At 53.0% G+C, this 22,621-nt stretch overlaps 6 protein-coding genes across 6 annotated transcripts; 2 read left to right on the forward strand and 4 right to left on the reverse strand.

Moving 5' to 3' along the window:
- Positions 1-731: 731 nt before the first annotated feature.
- Positions 732-3,331, forward strand: hemA (5-aminolevulinic acid synthase HemA). The gene is made up of 2 exons (XM_025615097.1): positions 732-1,281; positions 1,340-3,331. The coding sequence occupies exons 1-2, from the start codon at positions 936-938 to the stop codon at positions 2,941-2,943; spliced, it is 1,950 nt and encodes a 649-aa protein (XP_025466749.1). The 5' UTR covers positions 732-935; the 3' UTR covers positions 2,944-3,331.
- Positions 3,332-3,688: 357 nt separating this feature from the next.
- BO94DRAFT_566473 (DNA-directed RNA polymerase I subunit RPA49) lies at positions 3,689-5,528 on the reverse strand. The gene is made up of 3 exons (XM_025614555.1): positions 5,308-5,528; positions 4,889-5,220; positions 3,689-4,825 (listed from the first exon to the last, which is right to left on the reverse strand). The coding sequence occupies exons 1-3, from the start codon at positions 5,453-5,455 to the stop codon at positions 3,824-3,826; spliced, it is 1,482 nt and encodes a 493-aa protein (XP_025466750.1). The 5' UTR covers positions 5,456-5,528; the 3' UTR covers positions 3,689-3,823.
- A 1,478-nt stretch (positions 5,529-7,006) lies between these two features.
- Positions 7,007-12,178, reverse strand: BO94DRAFT_557153 (MFS transporter; the record flags this gene model as incomplete). The annotated part of the gene is made up of 13 exons (XM_025613917.1): positions 7,007-7,251; positions 7,317-7,645; positions 7,684-7,731; positions 7,795-7,848; positions 7,902-8,262; positions 8,319-8,348; positions 8,396-8,488; positions 8,550-8,710; positions 8,777-8,907; positions 10,638-11,026; positions 11,101-11,517; positions 11,576-11,928; positions 12,021-12,178. 13 exons carry the CDS (start codon positions 12,176-12,178, stop codon positions 7,007-7,009), a joined length of 2,769 nt encoding a protein of 922 aa, XP_025466751.1.
- Positions 12,179-12,967: 789 nt separating this feature from the next.
- On the forward strand, positions 12,968-14,172 carry BO94DRAFT_95470 (autophagy-related protein 101). The gene is made up of 3 exons (XM_025617758.1): positions 12,968-13,280; positions 13,364-13,705; positions 13,783-14,172. Exons 1-3 carry the CDS (start codon positions 13,202-13,204, stop codon positions 13,968-13,970), a joined length of 609 nt encoding a protein of 202 aa, XP_025466752.1. The 5' UTR covers positions 12,968-13,201; the 3' UTR covers positions 13,971-14,172.
- A 342-nt stretch (positions 14,173-14,514) lies between these two features.
- yop1 (putative membrane biogenesis protein (Yop1)) lies at positions 14,515-15,813 on the reverse strand. The gene is made up of 6 exons (XM_025617757.1): positions 15,597-15,813; positions 15,135-15,341; positions 15,049-15,057; positions 14,869-14,932; positions 14,749-14,806; positions 14,515-14,682 (listed from the first exon to the last, which is right to left on the reverse strand). Exons 1-6 carry the CDS (start codon positions 15,648-15,650, stop codon positions 14,565-14,567), a joined length of 510 nt encoding a protein of 169 aa, XP_025466753.1. The 5' UTR covers positions 15,651-15,813; the 3' UTR covers positions 14,515-14,564.
- Positions 15,814-17,165: 1,352 nt separating this feature from the next.
- Positions 17,166-22,599, reverse strand: BO94DRAFT_535878 (putative RSC complex subunit (Sth1)). The gene is made up of 4 exons (XM_025611886.1): positions 22,021-22,599; positions 21,707-21,908; positions 17,921-21,639; positions 17,166-17,867 (listed from the first exon to the last, which is right to left on the reverse strand). The coding sequence occupies exons 1-4, from the start codon at positions 22,111-22,113 to the stop codon at positions 17,640-17,642; spliced, it is 4,242 nt and encodes a 1,413-aa protein (XP_025466754.1). The 5' UTR covers positions 22,114-22,599; the 3' UTR covers positions 17,166-17,639.
- Between the last annotated feature and the right edge of the window lie 22 nt (positions 22,600-22,621).

Below are 22,621 nucleotides of genomic sequence, written 5' to 3' on the forward strand. Positions count from 1 at the left end.
TTTTTTAAAGCTTCAATTGCGAGGACGATCCGGCCCTCTTGTTCAACACCGTTTTTTAACGATTTGGACATTTTTTGGTGGTGATATCGCGGATTCAATGCTTTGTGGTTGAAAAAACGCGTGTTTTCGGAACGCGGGTGGCCACTCGCTTACCGATTACGTTACTGCAAGACGGTTCTGGGCCGAGGTGATGAGTAATGATAATTCCGGAATAGATCACGGTGTCCGGCATCTGCCAAGAAGCCCGGGTTTTGCTCCGCACATTGGCCCATGTCGCTTGTACCGGCTGTCACGGAGTCATCCTGTACTATGCAGGATGTAGATTGATCCATCATTGGCTGTGTGCCGCGACGATCATCTCCGCACCAGGGAGGGGCAATCTTCTGTGCCAGGGCTGGCCAGGCTTTTCCAGAATTCCAGGCATCCCAGCCGAGTTCCGCCCAGCTGGCCTGAACCTACTCTGTACTTGGGTGAACTCAGTTGCGAACTTACTCCGGACTTGCTCCGGACTCACTCCGGACTCTGCAGGGGTGCCGTGTGGCCTGATCTCCGCCATGACTGGCCCGCTTGCCTTAGTCACATCGCTGTTTCCCGAAGCCGCTGTGTGTGCGGGCCAATCAGCAGGCCCCCGATCGTCAGCCACGGGGCTGAAGTAAGCCGACTAGGCCCCCGGGGGGCAAGCGCCGTCGATGCCCCCTGCAATACCGATTACCGATCGGGAGCCGTAATCTCGTAACGGCGAAATCTTTCGGTGCCTCCTCCCAGTCTCAGCATCAACCGTTCCTTTTCTTCTCTTCCTTCTCTGCCTGTCCCCTCATCATTCCTCCACTCCCTCTCGTCATCCTCGTTCCCTGCCTGACTTTCACTTCGGGACTCTCATCCTACTCGCGTTTGTCTACTGCGTCTCGACTTATTCGCCCGTCACTTGGCCCTCCATGGAGTCGCTTCTGCAGCAGTCTCGGGCTATGTGCCCGTTTCTCAAGCGCACCTCCCCCAATGCCTTGCGCTCTCTGGCTACCGCTACGCGTCCGAGCACCAGCCCTGGTGGCGGTACCATGTCTAACCTCCAGGTTCTGGCTCGTCGCTGCCCCGTCATGAGCAAGGCTTTGGCCGTGCAGAGTGCTCGCCTGGCCCACACCAAGAGGTTCACCTCTTATACTGCCGGTGTGGCGGGTGTGAGCCCCAAGCATCTCCGGCCCACTGCGGGCAAGAGAGCGTTGCATTCGACTGCTGGCAATGGCGCCGATGTGACCCCCAATGTCTACAAGGAGTCTCAGCGAGGTGGGTGCTTTTCTGGCGGATGACCACGACGTGGTCTATGCTAACGGCATTGCCACAGTTCATCCCAGTCTCTCCGGTGTCAAGCAGCGCTTCGAGCCTCCCGCTGCCACCACCGCGTCTGGCCTTCGTCCTCATACGCCCGCCACCGCACCCTTTAACTACAATGCGTTTTACCAGGGTGAGCTGGAAAAGAAACACAAGGACAAGTCATACCGCTACTTCAATAACATCAATCGGTTGGCCAAGGAGTTCCCCCGCGCCCACACGGCTTCCCCCGAAGAAAGAGTGACTGTGTGGTGCTCTAACGACTACCTCGGCATGGGTCGTAACCCTGAGGTGCTGAAGTCCATGCACCAGACCCTGGATACCTACGGAGCAGGTGCCGGAGGTACTCGCAACATTTCCGGACACAATCAGCACGCCGTGGCTCTCGAGCAGACCTTGGCTAAATTACACAACAAGGAGGCGGCCCTGGTCTTCAGCTCGTGCTTCGTGGCTAACGATGCGACTCTGGCGACTCTGGGCAGTAAGATGCCTGACTGTGTTATCCTGTCTGACAGTCTCAACCACGCCTCAATGATCCAGGGTATCCGCCACTCGGGGACCAAGAAGATGGTGTTCAAGCACAATGACTTGGTCGACCTCGAGGCCAAACTAGCATCTCTGCCTTTGAATGCCCCGAAGATTATCGCTTTCGAGTCAGTCTATAGTATGTGCGGATCCATTGCCCCCATCGAGCAGATCTGTGATCTGGCCGACAAATACGGGGCCATCACCTTCCTCGATGAAGTCCATGCCGTCGGCATGTACGGACCTCATGGCGCGGGAGTGGCCGAGCATCTCGACTACGACATCTACGCTTCTCAAGATACGGCCAACCCTCGTGACACTAAGGGAACCGTGATGGACCGGATTGACATCATCACCGGCACCCTCGGCAAGGCGTATGGCTGTGTGGGTGGCTACATCGCGGGATCGGCGGCGATGGTTGATACTATCCGCTCCCTCGCCCCCGGTTTCATCTTCACGACTTCTCTACCTCCTGCGACCATGGCTGGTGCTGACACTGCCATACAGTACCAGGCCCAGCACCAGCGCGACCGCATCCTGCAGCAGTTGCACACCCGTGCGGTTAAGGAATCACTCAAGGAGCTGGACATCCCCGTGATCCCGAACCCGTCCCATATCATCCCTCTCCTTGTCGGTGATGCAGAGGTGGCTAAGCAGGCCTCGGACAAGCTGCTCGAGGAGCATGGCATCTACGTGCAGGCTATCAACTACCCAACGGTGCCCCGCGGCGAAGAGCGTCTCCGTATCACGCCCACCCCCGGTCACGTCAAGGAACACCGGGACCATCTGGTACAGGCTCTGCAAACCGTATGGAACGATCTGGGCATCAAACGTACCAGTGACTGGAAGGCACAGGGCGGCTTTGTCGGTGTCGGCGTGGAAGGTGCCGAAGCCGCGAATCAGCCTATCTGGGAGGACGCGCAGCTGGGCCTGCAGGCTAGCGAGACTGTTGAGGCTGCCGTAGCGCGCAAGTTCCAGGACGCCGCCGCTGAGGCCCTCTCAAAGACTGCTTCGCGCATGCAGACCGCCACTCCGATCCGTCCTGCTGCTGCTGCTGCCGCCGCCTCTATCCCTGTGGGAGTGGTTGCTTAGACCCCCGTCCAACATACGTCACGATATGGTAGGGTTATGGTATGATGTGACTATCACCTTGATGGCACACCACGTGAGATCGTTGTTGTTAATTTTTCTATTCGCTGCGGGAAATCAGACCCAGCCTGGCCATGTGACCAGCCTATCGGACATTTGCCAAATCATAATTTGAATACGGAGGTGGACAAAAGACACAGATGAACCGGCCTGTCGTTACAGATGATCACTGGGTTCATGTCTATGCCCCTCCCTTATCCTCTTTCTCCCAAATATTTCCTAAATTTCTGTCGTAGCTGTAACTTATTGTAATTCATTGCGTGGGTTAAATATATATTCAGATCCAGTAGACATGATAGCAGGTATCTTCAAATTCATTTGATGATTCGCGTAAATTGACAGTATATATCTTTTTATCTTGATCATAGTATTCACATATCTCATATACTAGTAGTATGTTTACCGATATGCCAGAGTACCACACAACAGTACGCATTAACACATAGCCCCTAGCAATTAGATAACAGAACTGAATCTAGCACAATTTTTTACACACCTCTGTATTAATGTGTATTCATTTTTGTACATACATATGTAACGTACATGTCATATGAATGACCTCTGCCCCCCCGTTCTCATGTGGGAAAGAAAAGTAAAAAAGCCGAAAAGAAGCAATCGACTACCTACCTATTGAGGAAAGTGTTATACCTCACTTACCTATGTACTCGAACTAAACAAACTGAGCCAAAGAGGAAGTAACAATAGAAAGAAAAAAAAAATAAAAAACAAAGACTTCTTTTCCGATACCTACATACATACAGAGAAAATATATGCTAACGTACAATCACAGTCACAATCACATTCCCTCTCGGTTTCTTCCTATCTACCTCCGTCCACCACCGCGACTGACCTTGGGAAACTCGACAGGGATCTTCAACCTCGCGACACGTCTAGCCGCGGCCTCAGCCTTGCCGCCCTTAATACCCCATTTGGCGAACTCCGACTCCCTGGGCTTATCGACCCGACAACCCAGCTCACGGAAATACTGCGTGATAGCCACGTTATCCAGACGCAGATCGTCACGGAGATCGGACGGGTCGGTGGCCAGCTCGTTGGGGGAGTTTCCGCCGGCGGAGCTGTTTCCGCCGTCCTTAGCCGGTTGGGGCGGGATGTGCAGCGAGAGGGCGCAGATGGTGGTGTGGAGGAAGGTGATGTCGTTCTTAGAGAGGGAGGCACCCTGAGGGGCGAATTTGCGGCGGACGGCGTCGATGACGGGGTCGGGAAGTTGGTCGCCGCTGGCGGCGTTTTCGTTGGTCGTTCCGCCGGAGAGGATGCGGCGGAGGTCTTCGCGGGGCGGAAGACGCTTGCTGCCGGGACCGGAGGACTTGTCGCGGCCGGGACGGAGACAGCGCGCAAGTTCCAGGAGGAGGAGGATGAAGCGGAGGATCTGGATGTGGGTGGTGTTGCCGGAGAGGGCGACGGCTTCGACGCGGCGGGAGACGTACCGCGATGTAGTGTTGACGGCGGCGCCGGAGTTGACGGTGTCTTGCCATTCTTTGATGTTGGGGAGTTGGCGCAGGGTGGCCAGGCCATTGGGGACGAGGACGTCAATCGGGTAGACGTCCGAGGGGTGTGCGGCGTCCAGGTTAGCCTGGGGCAGAGGCTTCGCGGCTTGGACCTGGGCCTGCACAGCAGCGGTCTTGGAGGCGATATCTGTGGCCGCATCGGCGGGCATGGCGGAGAGAATGGCATTTTCGGCAGCGGAGGCGGCGCCCGCGGGTACATTGGAGAGCTGGGCGTTTTCGGCAAGCGATTGAGCGGCTTTGCGGGATTGTTTGGTACCGAAGGTGTTGGTGAGTTCGGTTCTTTGAGCGCGCATGGTTTTCTGTTGGGTTGACGGGTTAGCTAAGTGATGGATGGATACAGAGAGGGAAGGGATGGTTCTAACCATCTCTTCTTCTTCACTCTCCTCCTCTTCCTCTTCTTCAATTGCCTTCATCTTGCGAACGGAGCCACGCAGGGTCATCTTCCGCACTTCCACGAACTGCCAGGTCTTCTTCTCCGGGTCCACGATTGCGACATAGTGCTTCAACTGGGAGTCGGCGTCTTCCTCAGCCTCGCGGCCCACAAAGTCCAGCTTGGGGTGCTCGGAGGACTGGAGCAGCAGTTCGGACGAGACGATGCCTTTGTTTCGTGAGGATGCGGAAGAGGTTTTGCTGCGGGTCTTGAGGTATGGGTTGAGGCGGAGGTTTCGCGGTGCGCTGAGACCGGGGGTGGTGACTTGATTGCATTGTCAGATGACTTTACTCCTCGTAGGTCAAGATATCTAGGCAAGAAGATGGTGTAGAGGCATATAGTGGGACATACTGATCACCGGAGCTAGTTCGCTATCATCTTCCACGACGCTGGAGGACAGCGGAGGCAGATCTTGCAGCTCGAGGGCGGGCTTCTTGCTGGGTCTCTCGTGGCGATCAGAGGCGCGCTTGCGCTTCTTATCCACCTTGTCAGACGGCATTGTGTGCTGCGCGGGCAATCTCAGGGAAATGCGACAATGCGGAGAGAGAATGGGCTGGCAGGGCGTGAGGTTATCGGGCAAGTGGAGGGAAAATTCCACGAAAAAAAGTTGAAGGCGGTCAGGCGGGTTGCGAGCGGAAGGCGGAGAAGAGCCCAGCCAGGCGGGCATCACGCGCCACACAATCGCGCCATCTGATGGATGATGATCTACAGCTTCATGTCAGATCATCACGGTTATCTGATGTCTGAAGTCCAGGCGAGTCTCCAGACGACCACCAGCGTTCTACAGTACAATTGAGGGCTTACGAGGAATATCAATGCGTCGTAACTTTTGGTATTTAAAAATCAATTCTCATGAACCTCTCCATGGCCTGAACCCCGTCGGATGAACCGAACAAAGCCCAGGACACGAGTAATTGACCAGTCACCATGCAAAACCCATGAGACCGATGGAAAAAGAGCAAGACAGTACAGGAATACAGGAGACCATTTGACTCTTCCACCATGCCTTCCAACCCCAAACACATTCGTACCTCCGAGGAAAAGATACGTCGAGCGCATCCCCACTGTCTGATTCAAAGGAAATCAAGAGGAAAAAATCGAAACCGTAAACGAGCCACGTGGGATTGGACGGAGAAAATCGCTTTAATCCTGCTGAACGGCGGGCTCCGAAATCGACTGCACCGAGGAAGTGTTCCAGACCAGACAGGCCTCGATCGAGATACCGAACCACGTAACGACCATAACCGGAATCATCGTGACGTCGTCGCAATTGTCATGTTTAGCGTTCAACCTGAGCTTTCACATGAAGAGCTGAGATGGAGTGGGCGAGTTGTTTATTTTCTGCATTGAATTGTTAGTTGGCTGTCCCGTCCGGCTGGTTTCCTGCTCTTGCAATGAATGCAATGGGATATACTCACGATCTGGCACGCATCTTTCTGCGCTTACGCTTGAGGCGACGGACGCGCTTCTTTCTCCACTTGGCTCTCATCTTCGTAGAGAATTCGAAACTGAAGCCAGTCAGTCAGTCACCGTAGACACAAACACAAAGCACTGCAACCAGGCAGGCTGGGGTGGTATACTCACACTTCTGCGAGGATGAAGAGATGGTTGCAAGAAGGATGGAGAGCGGCCGCGGTTGAGCTTCTTGTGTGCGCCGTGGCTGACTCAGCATCCAATGCCGCTAAGGGCTCGCTAGTGTTGCGCCGGCCCTGATTGGCTGGTGGCCCGTCACCCACTGCTTTACCGAGCCTGGCGATTACCGCTTTGGGTCTGCCCGTGACATCAACCCTCCCGGTGCGTGTACCTCCAGTACCGTGGCATGCGGTGGGAACCCATTACGAGGAGAAAGAAAAAAAAGACTCATGGCTATGATTCAACGATATGGCACATAGTTTAATATTCCTGTTTCACTTGTTCGTGTGGCTGCATCGACGCAAGCCCTAGCTAGCCCTATCTACTGCTGAAGAACAGAGCATCTCCGGTCTCTATACTCCGTAGACGTCCGGGAACAACCATTGTGGGATGTTGGTATGTTGAAGACGGGATTCCTCTAGTACGCATAGCGGTAGGTCACCGCCAGATCTCCCAGGACCTCTTCTTCCTCACCTCGAAGCTCCGCTGGCGCCCCATTGGTCATGGCTCGGTCCCGTCGCTTGTTCTCAGCCCAGATAGCCACAAAGTACGCAATGCAGCAGGCAGCGGAGAAGCAAAGGAACGACAGACTGATAATGTAACCATTCCGGTAGAGAGGCGCATCTTTGGCTAGGAACGAATACGTGGAGATGATCCCTCCAACTGGGGTTCGGGTCAGCGGCGTAACCAATATATGCTTTTGGTCGACCGGCGTCGACGTCACTTACTGTTACCAAATCCGATCTGCCATGCTGTGCCCACGCTGCGTCGGCGATGACCTCCCAAGTTCATGGCAAACCAGCATACAATAACTGGCATCGCACTATAGCTGCCACAGGTGACCATGAAGAGCGCGCCGTACTGGACGTGCCGGTGAGCCTGTCCGTGTATGTTCAACAGGATTCCATATCCAGCCATGGCAACCATCATGGGAAACAAAGTGAAAGCAAACCGATGTCTAGCTTGGTCCGAGAGAGCGGCGATAATCATCGAAAATGCAAATGCAGCCGCCCATGGTGGGATCGAGTACAACTGCGTTTGGATGGCTGTAAAAGAGCTTAGCATGCAACGTGCTTAGGTGACTTGAACACATACCTCCATAGCCGTAGGTTTTGATGATAGTAGGAGCGAAATAAGCATAGCCTGGGCTTGTTAGCCTCTAATTTTCACTTGACACTCGCGACCTGGAAGAACAGTCAAGCCTACCATATGCTGTGACAACCTGGCCGAAATACATAAACCCGCCAATAAATATCTTGTCTATAGCCGTGGTCAGAGTGCATGAACGGCTTATGCTGGGGACCATGGGGTACTCACAGTCTTTAAAGACAGACAATACGTCGCGCAAACCCATATGAGCATCACCCCCGGCCTTTCCTACATCCTGAGCCAGCTTGGCTCGGATGTATGTCCGCTCTTCCTCATTTAGCCATTTGACATCCTCTGGGAAACCTGGGATCACGAAAAACCAGATGACAGCGACTACAGATGTGATAACGCCTTCGATGATGAAGACCCACCGCCATCCTCCATACCCTCGAATCCCATCCATCTTCCCTAGTCCACTTGCAAGCAAGCCACCGAACGCGCCTGCCAGCGTAGTAGAGCTGAAGAAGAAGCTGAATCGCTTCTGCGCCTCACTGCGCTTATACCACATACCCAAAAGATAAAAGCCTTACAAGTTCCCGATCAGCATAGTTTTTCAAAGCACGAATAAGGGGCCCACCTACACCCAGGGAACATGCCCGTTTCAAACATCCCTGGGTCAAGATTAGCTGCACGTCGCCGGATCGAAGCGTCTTCATACCCAGGAACCAGCGTGTAGTCATCAGTCCACCCCAGTTCGAGACCAGCCCTTGGCAGATCATGACGACGCCGAACATGAACATACACATAGACACTGGCATGATCAGCAACCCATTGACTGGTGCTCAACAGGGATCATTGACATGGAGACGTACACCATACATGGGGCTTCAACATTTTCAGTAAGATGTTGGACGGAATCTCGAAAATGACGTAGGGGACGAAGAATATAGTCAGCGCAGTGTTGTATTTTGTGCCGTTGACAATATCGAGGTCCTTCTGGAGTCCGAGTACGGCCGCATTGCTGATGTTCACACTGTTCCAAGAAATCGGTTATTGGCCTGCCGATCCCCTGCCAAAGACAAGCATTGCAGCCACATACCGATCCAAGAAAGCAAGCAAGTACAAAACACATAAACATGGAACGATGTGCCAATCAATCTTGGCCATAAGCTTGCGCTCCGTGGTTGTGGTGAGAGGAGGAAGGCCCGACGTAAGCGCTTCTATCTGGTCCTCAGCTTTAAATCCGGGCTGGGGAGAGCGATCTATGTCTGTTCGCGCAGCTTAGGTTATTGCTGTTCTTGGTGGAATAGTGAAGCGCATTTTCTGTACCTTCGGAGAACCCCATTTTTGAGTGATGATTGACAATACCAATGATATTCTATGTTCAGATGCTGCTGGGCTAAATCATGGCACAATGGATACAACAGCTGTGGCCGAATTAACTCGTGGACACAACTAAGTAGTCACTTGGTGACTCTCACTGTCAGAGCCGAAAGTTTCAATAATTGACGGCCCAGAGCAAGGGGTGGATGACGAGGTGTGAACGTCAATAGCAAAGATATGGATCCGAACCACTGGTTCAACAAGAGAACCGGGTGAGAAGAAGAAAAGTAAGCAACAGAGGAAGGCTGAGAAGGGAGGGGGTGGGATATGAGGATTGTAGTCAGTGACTGCTTCGATGGCTGCTGACGATTCCAACCTGCCAAACCAATCGCCTGCAGCGGCATTCACTCGCCAGCGACCACGGCAATGAAAGCGCACCAATTAACTCATCGACACTGGGGGCCTTACTTTAAGCCAGATAAGTACCCGAGTCCTGCCCATTCCGGCCTGATCAGTAGGGTACAAAACAGCTTGACAGTTCGGCCATTGCTTAGCTTGCTCGTCCGATCCATCCGAGGTTCTCGACCGTGTCAGTCAAGGTTTTAGTTCGGAGTCCCGACCAGAGCTACTATGTAGATAGCCCACGCACTACCCCGATCGCAGAGATGGGAGATGACAGTTTGAGTGGATGCAACGTGCCAAGGGGGGAACTCTACTCCGTACCAGGAATCTGGAATGGATCATGGCTCATGGCTCCTGGCTCATGGCTCAAAGCTCCAGCCAGTCTGGAATTACCCCAGAGTTAATTTCGGGGCTAGTGAGCCCACTTTCCCCACATGTCGCTTAGCTAATCTTCCCCACAGCCGGCAGTCCTTCACCTTCACCTTCGACTCATGGAGGTCCAAAGTCTAGAAAATGGCCAAGGATCAGACTGAGTGGCTTTGCAGTGTGTCAAGTCTGATCATATTATAGGAGAATTGGCTGGTTTGGGGGTCTCTCGAGACTGCGGGCCCCGGAACACAAGATTGGCACCGAGTAGCATTAATACTCGAAGGTTCGTGTTGTGCCGATAAGCACGAATGGAAGAGCAGGGAAAGACGGACCAGGTCGCACAACCAGCACATCGCGACAAATAGAAGCATCCAGGTCTATTGCATAGACTAGCAGTGATTGACCACGTGCTGCTTGTTGTCTGTCCCCCACAACTAAGCCACGTCATCATCATTATTAGCTTCCACGAGCTATCATACAATCGCCCCATACCACACCGGCCCGCGCTACGTCTCAAAAGACAGTGTATATATGAGGGATCATTCACATTCCGAGATTATAAGAATACCCCCAAAATTTGCTATAAGCCCGCATTACATGGTTGAGCCACCCGATGGTTGATCTTCTACTGCTTTCCCCCACGCCTTCTCAAAGGCTGAGTCGTCTTCCGCTGCTACACCTGATGCTTCGGAAGCGAGTTGCTCCTCATCGACCTCATCCTTCTCAATCATCACTGGGGCAGGAGAAACAGAGGTATCTGAACCCGTGTCTCCTCCCAATGGCTGCGTCCTCGAATCAGATCCAAGCAGCTCCGAGTCGAAATTGGAGCTGTATACAACAGCCGCAAAGGCCTCCAGCTCGCGTACCCCCTGATCTATTGCTGTTAGATACAAGTTTGGTGGAGCTGTCCCATTTCCAATCACGTGGGCTTGTCGGGCCAGTACGGCCAATACATTCGCCAGTTTTGTTTTCGGGTCCGAGATGTCAGCTACCGGGACAACCGTGGCAACTGATGTGAACGACTGAGGAACGGAAACAGGCCCCTGCGAGGATGACTTGAATGCGTCTGCTTTGCACTGATCAATCATGGTTTGAAAGCATTCGTTGTTGAGAAGTAACATCACACGAGTGAAAGTCGGAGAGTCAATCAGATCGGCCGTCTCATCCAGGAGATGGCGCAGCGATGCTGTTGTCTGAGGCGTTGTGGGTTCCGTCACCCCGAGGACCCCGGACTCCTCTAACAGATGTTCCTCCTCTTCCCGCGAGGGGAGCAAATAAGATAGCCACTTCCGGCGCCTGGCAGGAACGGTCAGCAACAGGCTACTAAACCCCGCGCAACGGCAACGTACTTCCTGTCCTCCTCGGTATTGCCCTCTATTTTCCTCCGGGCTTGCAGAGTCAATTCCGACAGCTTAGCCAGCGAGATGTCTTCTCGGGGATTCAGAGGGCCAAAGACCTCCGTCACGGCGGCCTGCACCTCGTCCATCAACTGCTTCCAGCCCCGGTGAAGCAGCCACCAGCTGAAGGCAAGGTATCGCCGGTTTGTTTCAAAGTCGTTCCCCAATGTCTGCGTGAGATCGTCATCATCGTGGTCCTCTAGTCGGATAGTCGATGCATCTGCGGGTGGCGTAGCCATGGAGATCACGCTGGACAGGTAGTTTCGACGGCCGAGAAGGTTGAGTTGGATTCGGGTGAAGATGGTCAGCAAGGATAAGGTGTAAATGAGGGTAACCGATCTAGTGATGGCTATGGTGGTATGTTAGAGCCCATGGCGACGACAATAGAGTGACATGTGACGACTGACAGGTTATCTTGACCTCGTTCCAGAGCTGAGTCTTGTTTCGCTTCGGTCGTGGTGGGCCGCCACCCTCAAAGGTTGATTCTCCTAATTGACTCGTACGGACAAACCCATCGCTCTGGAAGCTAGACAAGCTCCGCCGATCATCGTCCGTTATACTGGGCGACACTGAGCTCAGATCCGAGCCTGTCCCTTCCCCGGCGTTGAGGCGAGCCAGTCGCTCTGCACGTTTCTTCTGTAGCTCCTTAGTCAACTCCTCCACAGGCAGTGCCTCGAGAATATCCTCTGCCGCAGTCGGTAAGAGGGCTAGGACGGTGTAGGTACAGTCGGTCTGGTTTTGCTCGAAGCGTCGCCGTAAGCTGTACAAGAGGCAATAGCCGTCAGTCACCGTCCCCAAGCACGCGAGCACGTCACGTTGTCAAGATAAGAGGTAAGGAGGCCCGCCACTCACTTCTCTCGGGCAATGCGGTCACTGCTCATGCGCTCTCGCGCCTCCAAGATCTTGGACAGCAGGTACTGTCCAGCGAGATAGCCCGCTCCGATAACGCCAGCTCCGATCGCAAGGCCCTTGCGATTGCGCCGGAACCAGCGCTTCGTAGCACTGATCATGGTGGAGCAGAGAGGGTCGGGGGGGGGCGGATGGTCTTCTAGATGTAGGAGGCAGTTCAGTGCATCGTATGGAGCCGACCAAAATCAATGAAAGTGAATTGTCGTAGGGAAGAATCACAGGGAAAGGCCAAGAGGCAGGGTGGGTGATGGGAGAGCGACGGGAAGCACGGTCGGGGAACGAGGGTCCCTGGCGCGGCCTCGGCTAAAGAGCGCAGCAGCAAATGATACCCGGCAACGTGAATGATCGTCACCAGCGGGTCAGGTCATCGCGGATGCGAAGGCAGAGAGCGTATGGAGTATGGAGTATGGAGTAGGTATGGGGTATGCTACATAGTAGACTGCCATAGTATGCAGCTCGGGGGGATGACAAGCCGTGTAGGACGTGCCACTTCATCCCCCCGAACGTTGTTGCATCATCATCGTCATCCTGTCCATCTCGGCCTGATTCTGTCTGACCTGGGCAACCTTAGGCAGGTCATGCCCTGTACTGCCAATACCATGGATACGCGCGCGGATGGCCCTATCAGGGCTATCTGTCGGTCTCAGGGACGATAAGGATACGGAGGACGTACGGTCACAGACGAGGGGCAACGAGCGGATTACATACACCCCATGACTGTACATTTCCTCATTCCACCTCATCATCCATTATCTCACTACTCCGTACCTCTCTTCCTCTTCTATCTTCTTCCTCCCTCTTTCTTACGATTCAAAGACACATGGATTATATCCTCAGCAGATCATGCCTCCCTCATGATCCGTCCTCCATGCGAGACTCTCCACATTGGTCCTAGACAACCCGCCTGTCCCCTCCCCAACGCCGTCGTCATCGCCCCCCCGTACCCCTTCAACCCCAGACTTGATTCATCTTCACCCACGCATCGGAACCCTTCTCCGCTGCACCACTTAGCTCGGGATCCTTAGCTGGGCAGTTACTGGTACCTGACGATTGTTGGGCTCCACTATCTTTGCAGCTTCTCGCATACAGAAAGAAGGTTGGCACCCGGTCGTTCCCTCGTTGAGATGGAGCCCCGCAAAACGCCCCCGGAGTACTTCCTGGAGGTCTTCGCGGATACCACGACCGTTCGGGATGTGTTGAAAGGTCAGTCTCTCTCTCCGCTAAATCCCAACTGTGGGTTTTAATATTACCTCGACCATATGTGGCTTACATATTTTCCTTACCAGGCATCCTCAACCTGATCTTCTTCCACCGATACTTCCCCTCCATCCGCCCAACCACCTTCGAGGTCCTAGATTTCACCCTGCCCGCCATCAACGATGTAGACCTCGAAACCCTCATCGAATCCCGTATCAGCACCCTTGTTCGCCAACACTCCTCCGTAACTAGCGCCCCTGATGGTAGCGGCGGCGGCGGCGTGCGCGGCCGAATCGCAGTGGAATTTTATGAAAAGCGACGCCGGCGTTCCGGAATCTGGTTTGGCGGTCTCGCAGGAAAGGGAGAGGAAGAAGTATGCTGGGAGGTGTGGAATCTGGATGTGACGATAGCTACACCTCGAACAGAATCCGGTATGGACGAATGGCATTCTGCGCCCCCCACACGCGCCAAGCTTTACCCCCCCTGGCTGACATGTGATCTGGTCTAGAACGCGCCAAAGTGCGCAAAGCAATGGAGAACATGCTTCAGAAAGCTGCCTTGAAGATCCTGGCTGTCGTCAACCGCGATAAGGATCATATCCCACCGATCACGACTAGCGATTCGAATCCGTTTCCTTATCGGATCGTGTTGAACCCCCGGCCTGATGGATGGCAGAATCGCTTTGGGTTGTACTGAATCACTTCGGGCCTCGAAAACATCGCTGGGCTACGGTACCTGGATTCGATGTGAATGATTCGCAGGCTGTGGCGCGCCTGAGATTCGCAAGGAATGTTACGTGCTCATTGGCCGCACTTTTGTTTCGTTGATTGTACATTACCCGCTCTCTTTTCGATCATAGCGTCGGCCTCATTCAGAAGAAACGTCCTATATCATCTATACCCCTCCCTCCCCTCGGCGAAACGAGAGCAATCAGGAAAAGAAGCAATCGACAATGCTCAAATTACCAAGAAGAGGCATAATGCATCAAAGTATAGCTATACCACCCACGGAATAGGAACAGCCAAGTTCTGCCCTTCACCACCAACAAACATCACAATTCTACTTAATCAAGTCATGGCAAAGGAACAACATAAACAGAATGGCCCAATCTCGCCCGACGTGGCTCAAGTATCATATCACCGCTCATCCAGTACATCGTTTTTCCAACGTAACCCCGAAGTCTCGAGATGACTCCGTTGCTTTGCAAATTCCCCAAACATGGCGAGAAACGACCGACCCGGTGGCTGATCGAGACCAGGCCACAGATCACCCGAACTCACGGCCAGCTATTTACTGCTCCTTGGCGGCAGCCTCGGCCTGAGCGCGGAGGTTGGCCGAGGTGGAGCCGCCAACGAAGAAGCGGCCGAGCACGGGCTGGATAAATGAGTGGAAAACAACTTGGGCACCGCTGCAAGGGAGTCAGTCATGTCATGTTCCTTGATGAGATGCAGGTCCGCAGAAGTGGGTAGCTTACTTGGTCTGGGGAAGAGACATCCAGAGGACAAGGGCGAACTTGAAGATGTAGTAGAAGGCTGTTTGGGCGCACAATCAGTTCATGTTCACTGTCCAGAGCTCAATTGTCGCAGATACTTACGGAACCAGTAGGGGGCGCTGATGGCGCTCTCAATCACGGTGAAGAAGGCATAGACAACCCAGTACTAGAGAATCACATGTCAATCAGTTACCGCTGCTGACGAACACACGTTGTCACGTGCGTCAAGATAACCTAGGCGTGAACACCCGGGTTCGAGATAACGAGATCACGAGAACATACCGTCAACCACTAGAAGCAGGACACCATTGTCAGCATATCTGTTTAGCTCATGAGATCAACGATGGGGAACGGAACCATGAACATACCTGCGTGTCATCGGCCTTTCCAGCGGTGAAGAGGGCGTTGAGCGAGTAGTAGCCAGGGATGAGGAAACCGGCGAAATTGACGAGGAATTCACCCGCGATGTTGAAGAAGACCAGGAAGAAGTAGATACCGACCAGACCCAGGATCACGTAGACCTTGGGAACGGAGGTCTGACGCTCCAAGTTGTTGAGCACAGGGTATTTGGAGAGCTAAGGCGTACCCACAAAGGGGATATGGTTAGCTCGCTCGCGGGCTGAGAAATAATCCAAACAGGCAGAAATCAATCCACAGTCCCGAGTCCAAATTCTGCCCCTCAAAACACGTTACATTGACGATGCAGATAGGATAAACTGCAAAGCCAATGCAAGCAAAGAGGGAAAACCCAGACGGTCAATTTCGCTGACCGACCCCGGGGGGTAACAGGACGGACACCAACACCAACACAAAACGCACACACGACTCACCTCCTTGTCGAGCTGGGCAATGGCGTGCTGAGCACGATCCTGGAAAGAGGCCATTTTGTGTGGAAAATGGGGAAATAACTGTGCTGCTGGAGAAGCTGGCAGTGTTTTTGGTCTGTTAGGGGAGGAGGTGGAAGCGAAGTCGGACGGAGGGTCGTTGTTATCAGGGCGCGGCAAAGAGAAGAAGGACGAGCAGGTGAGATTCGAAAGGACGAGCTGGCGGTTACGGAACCTCCAGCCGGGATGACGGTGGGGTCACGTGATGACATCATGACGTCGAGGGCTGGGACCCGGGATGACGGCATTCCTATCTCCCCTGTCGTGGTGAATCAGATGGAGGTTGGTCGTGTGCTTGATTCCTCTTTTCTCTGTGTTTACTTTGGATGGCTAACCGGTCCTTGATGGATAGGTATAAACATCAACCCTGGGGAGCTCTCGAAGGATTCCTCCCAGCCAGGGCGATGCGGTCGGGGGTATTGTATCATTGTATCTACTGTATGCTGTATGTACGATACCCGCGTCTGATACGGGCTCGTCCGGCTGGACTGGGACTGGAACTGGAAGGGCCCGGCAGGGTTTTGTGTTGCAGTTTTGGCTCCACCGCTCAGCAGCTGCTGCGATATCCCTCACCTTAGCAGGCGATACTATTCCTCGTAGATATCCTATTATATATACCTAGATACATAGGAGAAAAAGTCATACTCTGTACGGAGTACTCCCCTCCTTTTTCCGTTTTCCATAGGTATATAGATTTCAACTTTCACCATTCCTACTATATGGAAAAAGACAGATGAAAAAAAAAAAAAAAAAAAACAAAATACCTAACCAACCCTACCGGTCGGAATTCGGAAATGGATCTCTGGCCCTCTGCAGCCAACCAATTACCGAAGCCCGACCCCTTCTATACATAGATCCAGCGCATTTATAGGTCCATCCAGGATCGAACCAAACCCGATCGCTTTGCCGCCGGGAGGGAAAGATACTACCTATCTACCTACTATGTAGTACGTATGGTATGTAGATAGATACAAACTTAGATACGTAACAGATCTGCGTCCTTCCCTGTCGAATCCAGGTCTGGAGATTCCAGTTTCTGTTCCTGCGTTTCGTACATGAGATGTCTAGTACACATTCAAGTAGATACCTAGATACCTAGATACCTGTTCATAGATATAAGTAGGTAACCAGGCACCTACTTTACTTTTCAGAAGCGTAAAGAAGTGCTCTTGGTAGAAATAGAATTCGGGTGTGTGCGGAATTCATTTCCATACATACATACTTACGACTTGCGACATCCACCCCGAGTTATCTAGCGAGCCGGATATGCTTCAATCCACTCATTCTCATACATACTGAGGGCAGACAGACTTGGGAATGGAAATGGAAATGGTTGGGGATACCTCTATAGCAGTACGGACATCCCTGGTATCTTAACCAGGGGACATCATACTGCTGGTTGGGCTATCTATTCGGAGTTTTGTGCGACCGAGCTGCACTCAATAATGGGGATTGAGGTGGTGTGGCGGACCTGATTCGAGTGGCAAATCCATCGGTCGCGATGTCAAGCTGTATGGTATATCGAACATGGTACATTACGTAGGGCTACATTTAACCATCGCTAATATATCACATCTGGGACGATCCAATTACAACCAATGTCATCTTCATAAAAAAAAAATCGCCGGGCGGGCACCCCAGGAACATCCGAAGTGACAGTCAAAAGATCCTCCACCTGCCCCGTCTAGACATCGGCAAGCAACTCAGAAAAGCGGGTGTAATAATAGAATATCGAAGAGGAACGCGAAGAGAAGTGTAAAGGAGAATCGCTCGTCTTCTTCAGGTCGAGCATTGCGCCATCAGCCATCGTCCTTCCCCAGCCACCAAGGTCACATAACGCCGTTCACGGAGCAAAAGTCGGTAGGGGCATATCAAGAAGAGATCAAAACAGCATAGAATGTAATGTGCAGGTAATCGAAGTTTTGGCAACACGTAAACCATGTCAAGAAATCACAACCACTATGTCTTCACCAACGTCTATTAGCAAAGTCACTCGTTCTCATTTACGCCGTTGCCGGCTCCCGCCGCCGCCGCGCTGTCCCGGTTGCCACTGTTGAAGGTGAGCTTCAACTTGGGCGTCGCAACGGCAGAAGGCGTCTCGGCCCCTGATGCCGCGGCGGTGGACTGGTCATGTCCAGCGGGGGCTCCCACGTCGTCGTAGTTGGCGAACTGGGGGTGACCCTCGGTTTGCTTCTTCAGCTCCGTCAAACATTTTGCCTGTGTACGGTCAGCAACTGCCTAGGGCGATCTCATGCAACGTGTCTACTCACCTCGATATCATTGGCATCCTGGAACAGGATGCTGCCGTCCTCGTTGTAAGTTCGGGCGTTCTGGCAAAGGAGATGGATGTCATTCCGGAAATCCTTCAGGTTCTGATACTCATCACGGTTGATCTTTTTCTTGATCATATCCATGGCGATCGGGTTCTGGATAATCATGTAGTAATCCGGGTACTGCGACTTGGGTGGCGGCTTCATAAAGGGTTCGATGATGGACCGCGTCACCGGCCCATCTTCGCTGTCGGATGAGTCGGCCGGCAACTCCTGCTCCATGTCCATCAACGCCTGATACACGTGGTTCACAATCCGTTGCAGAGTAGCACGGTCCTCGGGAGTCAACGTTTCCACTGGCTTAGCTTGTCTTCCCCTCTTCCGCTTCGGCTGAGGCGTTTCCTCCACGATCTCCTCGGCCTTGCGCTTGGGGGCAGGGCCTCTGCGGCGCTTCTTTGGCTGAGGTGTTTCCGAGCTCTCGCGGGATGGTTCCGGTGAAGAGTCGCCCACCGTCTTCTTTGTACGCTTTTCTTTGTTGACCCGTCGGCGCTCAACCCTGGCCTCTTTCCGGGCGATTGCATCCTCAATCGTATCATCATCGGCATCCACAGCCATAAGCCACTGTTCTTCGGTGAGACCGTCATCGTACCGGGTAACCTTGCGTTCACGGGCACCGCGACCGGCATATTCAACGTCGGCCTCTTCAGTAACCGGGTTATCCTCGGTGAGATAGATATCCGGCAATTCGTCTTCGCACATCAAGCGAGGATACTTGTGGCCAGGTCCATACTGACCGTTCTTTTGTCGTTCTTTATCGATCTGCTGGAATACGACCAACTCGTCGTCAGACCGCGCCATGATGTCATTCAGGTCATCGTCGTCCATCTCTTCTTGGTCTCCGATCTGGTCCGCAGCCTCAGCAGTCTCCAGGAGCGTCCGCAGCAACGCATCTCGCTCCTCATTAGTGGACTTGTTATCGAATTTTCCGGCCTGAATAACCTTGCCATCCATATCAAGCTTGAATTGCGCACGCTCCAAGATCTTCTCCTCAACGGAGTTGGAACTGATCAGACGCAGGATACGGACCTCGTTTTTCTGGCCAATACGATGGGCACGATCCTGGGCTTGCAAATCCTGGTGGGGATTCCAGTCAGAATCGAAAATGATGACGGTATCGGCGGACTGGAGGTTGAGACCCAGACCTCCCGCACGTGTGGATAACAAGAAGCAGAAATACTCCGAGTTCGGCGCGTTGAACAATTTCAACAGATCGGATCGGTCATCGGATTTTGTAGATCCATCAAGACGGAGGTACTTCAATCCGCGCAGACGCAAGAAATCTTCCATGATATTCATGATCTGAGTCATTTGAAAGAACATCAGAACTCGGTGACCAGTGGCCCGGAACTTAGGCAAGATCCTGTCCAGAAGTTCGAATTTACCGGCAGTACGCCAGAGCAGGTCGTTTGTCCCGCGTCCAGGGTTCATCTGATCTTCCACAGGCTCGAAAACAAATGGGTGGTTGCAAAGTTTCCTCAGCTGCATGAGCATGTTACTAAGACCGCGCATACCGGTCTTGCCGCCCTTGCCGTCGCTGACGGCCATCTTGTTGTGGGTGACAAGCTGCCGGTACAGCTTAGCCTGCAGAGCAGAGAAGCGACACTTGATAACTCTCTCTTGTTTGTCGGGGAGATCTTTCTCGACATCCTTCTTCAAACGTCTCAGCAAGAAGGGACGCAAGACCTTGTGGAGGCGACGGATCACCAGGAGCTGTTCTTCTTCGCTCAACTCCATACGATCTTGTCCACCTGTATTGGCAAACGGTGTGTTGAACCACTCATCAAACGACTTTACCGACTTGAAAATGTTGGGCAGAACGAAATTGAGCAGTGCCCAGAGTTCAGGAAGATTATTTTGCAAAGGCGTACCAGTCAAAATGAGGCGGTAACGACTGACATAGTACTGTGACAATGTACTACTCAGCTTGGACTGCGTATTCTTCATACGATGGCCCTCGTCAACGATCATGTGAGTCCACTTGATCTTGCTCAAAATCGGTCGGTCCTTGATGATGTATTCGTAGGTCGTCAACAAGACCTGGAAGTTGCCCCAACGGATCTGTTGCTGCTGCTGCTTGCGAGCATTAGGAGGTCCCTTGTAGACCACTCTGTTAACCGACGGCGCCCACTTCTCGAATTCCAGGTTCCAGTTGGTGAGGGTACTGAGGGGAACAATGACGAGAAAAGGCCCGTTGTTCTTCTTCCTCTCGATAATATATGTGATCAGACTGATTGTCTGAATAGTCTTTCCGAGGCCCATCTCATCGGCCAAGATACCATTCAGATTATTGTTATACAGGGATATCATCCACTGCAAACCCTTCATCTGGTACTCCTTGAGCGTACCACCCACAAGGATATTTGGTTGAGTAAGGACCTCCTCCTTGATGCGATGTGCAACAGCGTAGTAATCGATCTTCTTCCTCCCGTCACCTTCATCTTCGCTTCCGGAGACAAGTTCTTCTTCTTCCTCCTCTTCAAAGAACTGGTCTTCCTCACCATAACGTTCTGCCAGACTTCGTTGTTGCTCTCTAACGGAGGCGGCAAGCTGCTTGAGGAAGTTATCGGTTTGTTTGAGAAGATGGGAGATACGAGAATCTTTGGCCTGTCCGAGCAGCTTAAGATACGTTTCCTCATCGTTAGCTTTAAGGGCCTGGAGACGTTGCTTGGCAGTACGCTCAACACGCCTCTGTTCTTCGCGCTCCATGTGCTGGTGATGCTGAAGCATCATACGGCCCAGCTTCTGCATACGAGTGCGCTGCTGGTTAGCCGCGTTCTGCAGCTCAGCACCATGATTGAGGATAGCCTGAAGATGATCATATTGCTTCCGCTTTTCTCTTGTCTCGCGAGCATCGCGCTGTTGCTTCTCTAGCTTCTCAGTAATTCGGGCCTCCCGTAGTGATTGTTTCTTCATACGGCGATGGCTCGAGCGATTCGCAGTCATGCCCAGATTATCAAAGTGGAACATCTCGTTTTGAATCTGCTTCCGGAAAAGTTTTTGCTTCGGTAGGAGATTTAGCATTTTGTACTCAATGAGAGCCTTGAGTTTTAGAGAGTCATCCGCAGTGGCGGTGTCGCTTTGGCTAGAATCCCATGCGCCGATATTGGCCGGAAGCTCGGCTAGTTCCGCTTTACGCGCGTTGATCCTATTGTAAAGAACCAGTTCTCTTTCTTCGCGTACCTGCTCGAGGTCGATGCCAGGTGGCATCAAGGCGGGAATGCGCATTCGATTAGCGCGAGAGGCGTGATCGGTAAAGCTGACGGTCTTGGGTAACTTGTCGTATGGGGACTGGAAGGTCTCGTAGAAATCTTTGGACTGGGTTGCTTCTTCCGTACTTGCAGGCTGCTCGGGCTTTCCCTGAGCAGCGCCTTCCAAAACGCCTTCCGCTGCCGCAACATTCTCGGACGGAGCAGGAGTCTCGGGTTTCTTCGAAGGAAAGAGTTGTTGCTGAACGCGAGCCGGTATGGGAAGATTCTTAGAAAGCATCTTGAATGCCAGGATTTGATTCCTAAGTGTTGTAAGCTGCTCAGAAGAGAAACTATTGCTGGGGCCAGGCGCGCCCTTTTGGGATGCAGTCTGGCCCCCGGGTTGTTGACCACCTGGAGTAGCAGTGGCATCCGGAATGGCATTTGTAGCGCTGGTAATAGAATTGTTGCGGCCTATAATCGCCCAGGTCAGTCAGCGAGCGAGTCTAACATGCTACACATGGCCAAGTCACTATCATACCATTCATACCGTTCGCAGTGACAGCATCTGGGGTCGCGCCATTGAGCTGCTGCTGACGCTGCTGCGCCTGCAGGTGCTGCTGGTGCATTTGCCTTTGTTTGTGAAATGCTTGTTGACGCTGAAAGGCCGAGAGAATATTATGGGCTTTTAGGTACTCGGGGTCGTCATGACGCACGCCTTGCTCCTGCATTTGCTTGAATTTCTATCATTGGGCGATGTCAGAGTATTGCACATTACATGGGTTGCAATGAAAGCGAGATAAAGATATAGTGGTTGTGCCGGGGTAGTGTTCCCCCAAGGGAAGACCAGCATACCTGGAAAACCTCTTGGATTTGTTGCTGCGTGATGTTTGGCGGCAACGACATGTTTCCAGCCGCCATACTGGGTGCTGACTGGAGAGAGGCCATGGTTTAGCGCGTGGTGAATGTACTCATATGCGAAAGGACACGCTTGGGGGCGGCCTGAGGGCGGCCTGGATGCGACGGTGCACGGTTAAGCGCTTGGGGAAACACGTGGGAATTGAGTATGGCAACAGTGAATGACGATTCGCGCAGGGAAGGGCGACGAAGTGCGCTAATTTACTGACGTGGAGAGATGGGGGGCTCTTTTTGTCGATGGATGCGACTGGTAGCGGCCTGTATCTGGACCTTGGCAACAGGTTTCGTGATGTTTAGGCCGAGTCGGGGGACACACAGGGCGGTAGGCGACAAACAGGAGAATCAGGAAGAAGGGGGAAAGGGGTGTAGACACGAAGATGTAGGGGTGGAAAGGACCCCAGACGGAGGGGCCGCGTTGGAAAAGGCGCGTGGAGGGCCAGTCTGGATGAAATGGAGATGGAGGGGACGGGGCTTTCGCGACTTTCCGTGCTGGTCGGGGAAACTGGCAGTGCTCAGCCTGTGCCTGTAACGAGGAGAG

This window comes from Aspergillus sclerotioniger (assembly GCF_003184525.1).
Source record: "Aspergillus sclerotioniger CBS 115572 chromosome Unknown BO94scaffold_16, whole genome shotgun sequence".
NCBI lineage: Eukaryota > Fungi > Ascomycota > Eurotiomycetes > Eurotiales > Aspergillaceae > Aspergillus > Aspergillus sclerotioniger.

Bases quoted from the DNA above. Each gene is read 5' to 3' on its own strand.
- hemA (XM_025615097.1), top strand. From the start codon at position 936: ATGGAGTCGCTTCTGCAGCAGTCTCGGGCTATGTGCCCGTTTCTCAAG. The intron at 1,282-1,339 runs GTGGGTGCTTTT...GCATTGCCACAG, and splicing joins CTACAAGGAGTCTCAGCGAG to TTCATCCCAGTCTCTCCGGT.
- BO94DRAFT_566473 (XM_025614555.1), bottom strand. From the start codon at position 5,455: ATGCCGTCTGACAAGGTGGATAAGAAGCGCAAGCGCGCCTCTGATCGC. The intron at 5,221-5,307 runs GTATGTCCCACT...AATGCAATCAAG, and splicing joins CGAACTAGCTCCGGTGATCA to TCACCACCCCCGGTCTCAGC. The intron at 4,826-4,888 runs GTTAGAACCATC...TCAACCCAACAG, and splicing joins AGAGTGAAGAAGAAGAGATG to AAAACCATGCGCGCTCAAAG.
- BO94DRAFT_95470 (XM_025617758.1), top strand. From the start codon at position 13,202: ATGGAGCCCCGCAAAACGCCCCCGGAGTACTTCCTGGAGGTCTTCGCG. The intron at 13,281-13,363 runs GTCAGTCTCTCT...TTTCCTTACCAG, and splicing joins CGTTCGGGATGTGTTGAAAG to GCATCCTCAACCTGATCTTC. The intron at 13,706-13,782 runs GTATGGACGAAT...GATCTGGTCTAG, and splicing joins TACACCTCGAACAGAATCCG to AACGCGCCAAAGTGCGCAAA.
- yop1 (XM_025617757.1), bottom strand. From the start codon at position 15,650: ATGGCCTCTTTCCAGGATCGTGCTCAGCACGCCATTGCCCAGCTCGAC. The intron at 15,342-15,596 runs GTGAGTCGTGTG...GGTACGCCTTAG, and splicing joins TTGCCCAGCTCGACAAGGAG to CTCTCCAAATACCCTGTGCT. The intron at 14,807-14,868 runs GTAAGTATCTGC...GCGCCCAAACAG, and splicing joins CAGCGCCCCCTACTGGTTCC to CCTTCTACTACATCTTCAAG.
- BO94DRAFT_535878 (XM_025611886.1), bottom strand. From the start codon at position 22,113: ATGGCCTCTCTCCAGTCAGCACCCAGTATGGCGGCTGGAAACATGTCG. The intron at 21,909-22,020 runs GTATGCTGGTCT...GCCCAATGATAG, and splicing joins AAATCCAAGAGGTTTTCCAG to AAATTCAAGCAAATGCAGGA. The intron at 17,868-17,920 runs GTGAGTAGACAC...GACCGTACACAG, and splicing joins AGGATGCCAATGATATCGAG to GCAAAATGTTTGACGGAGCT.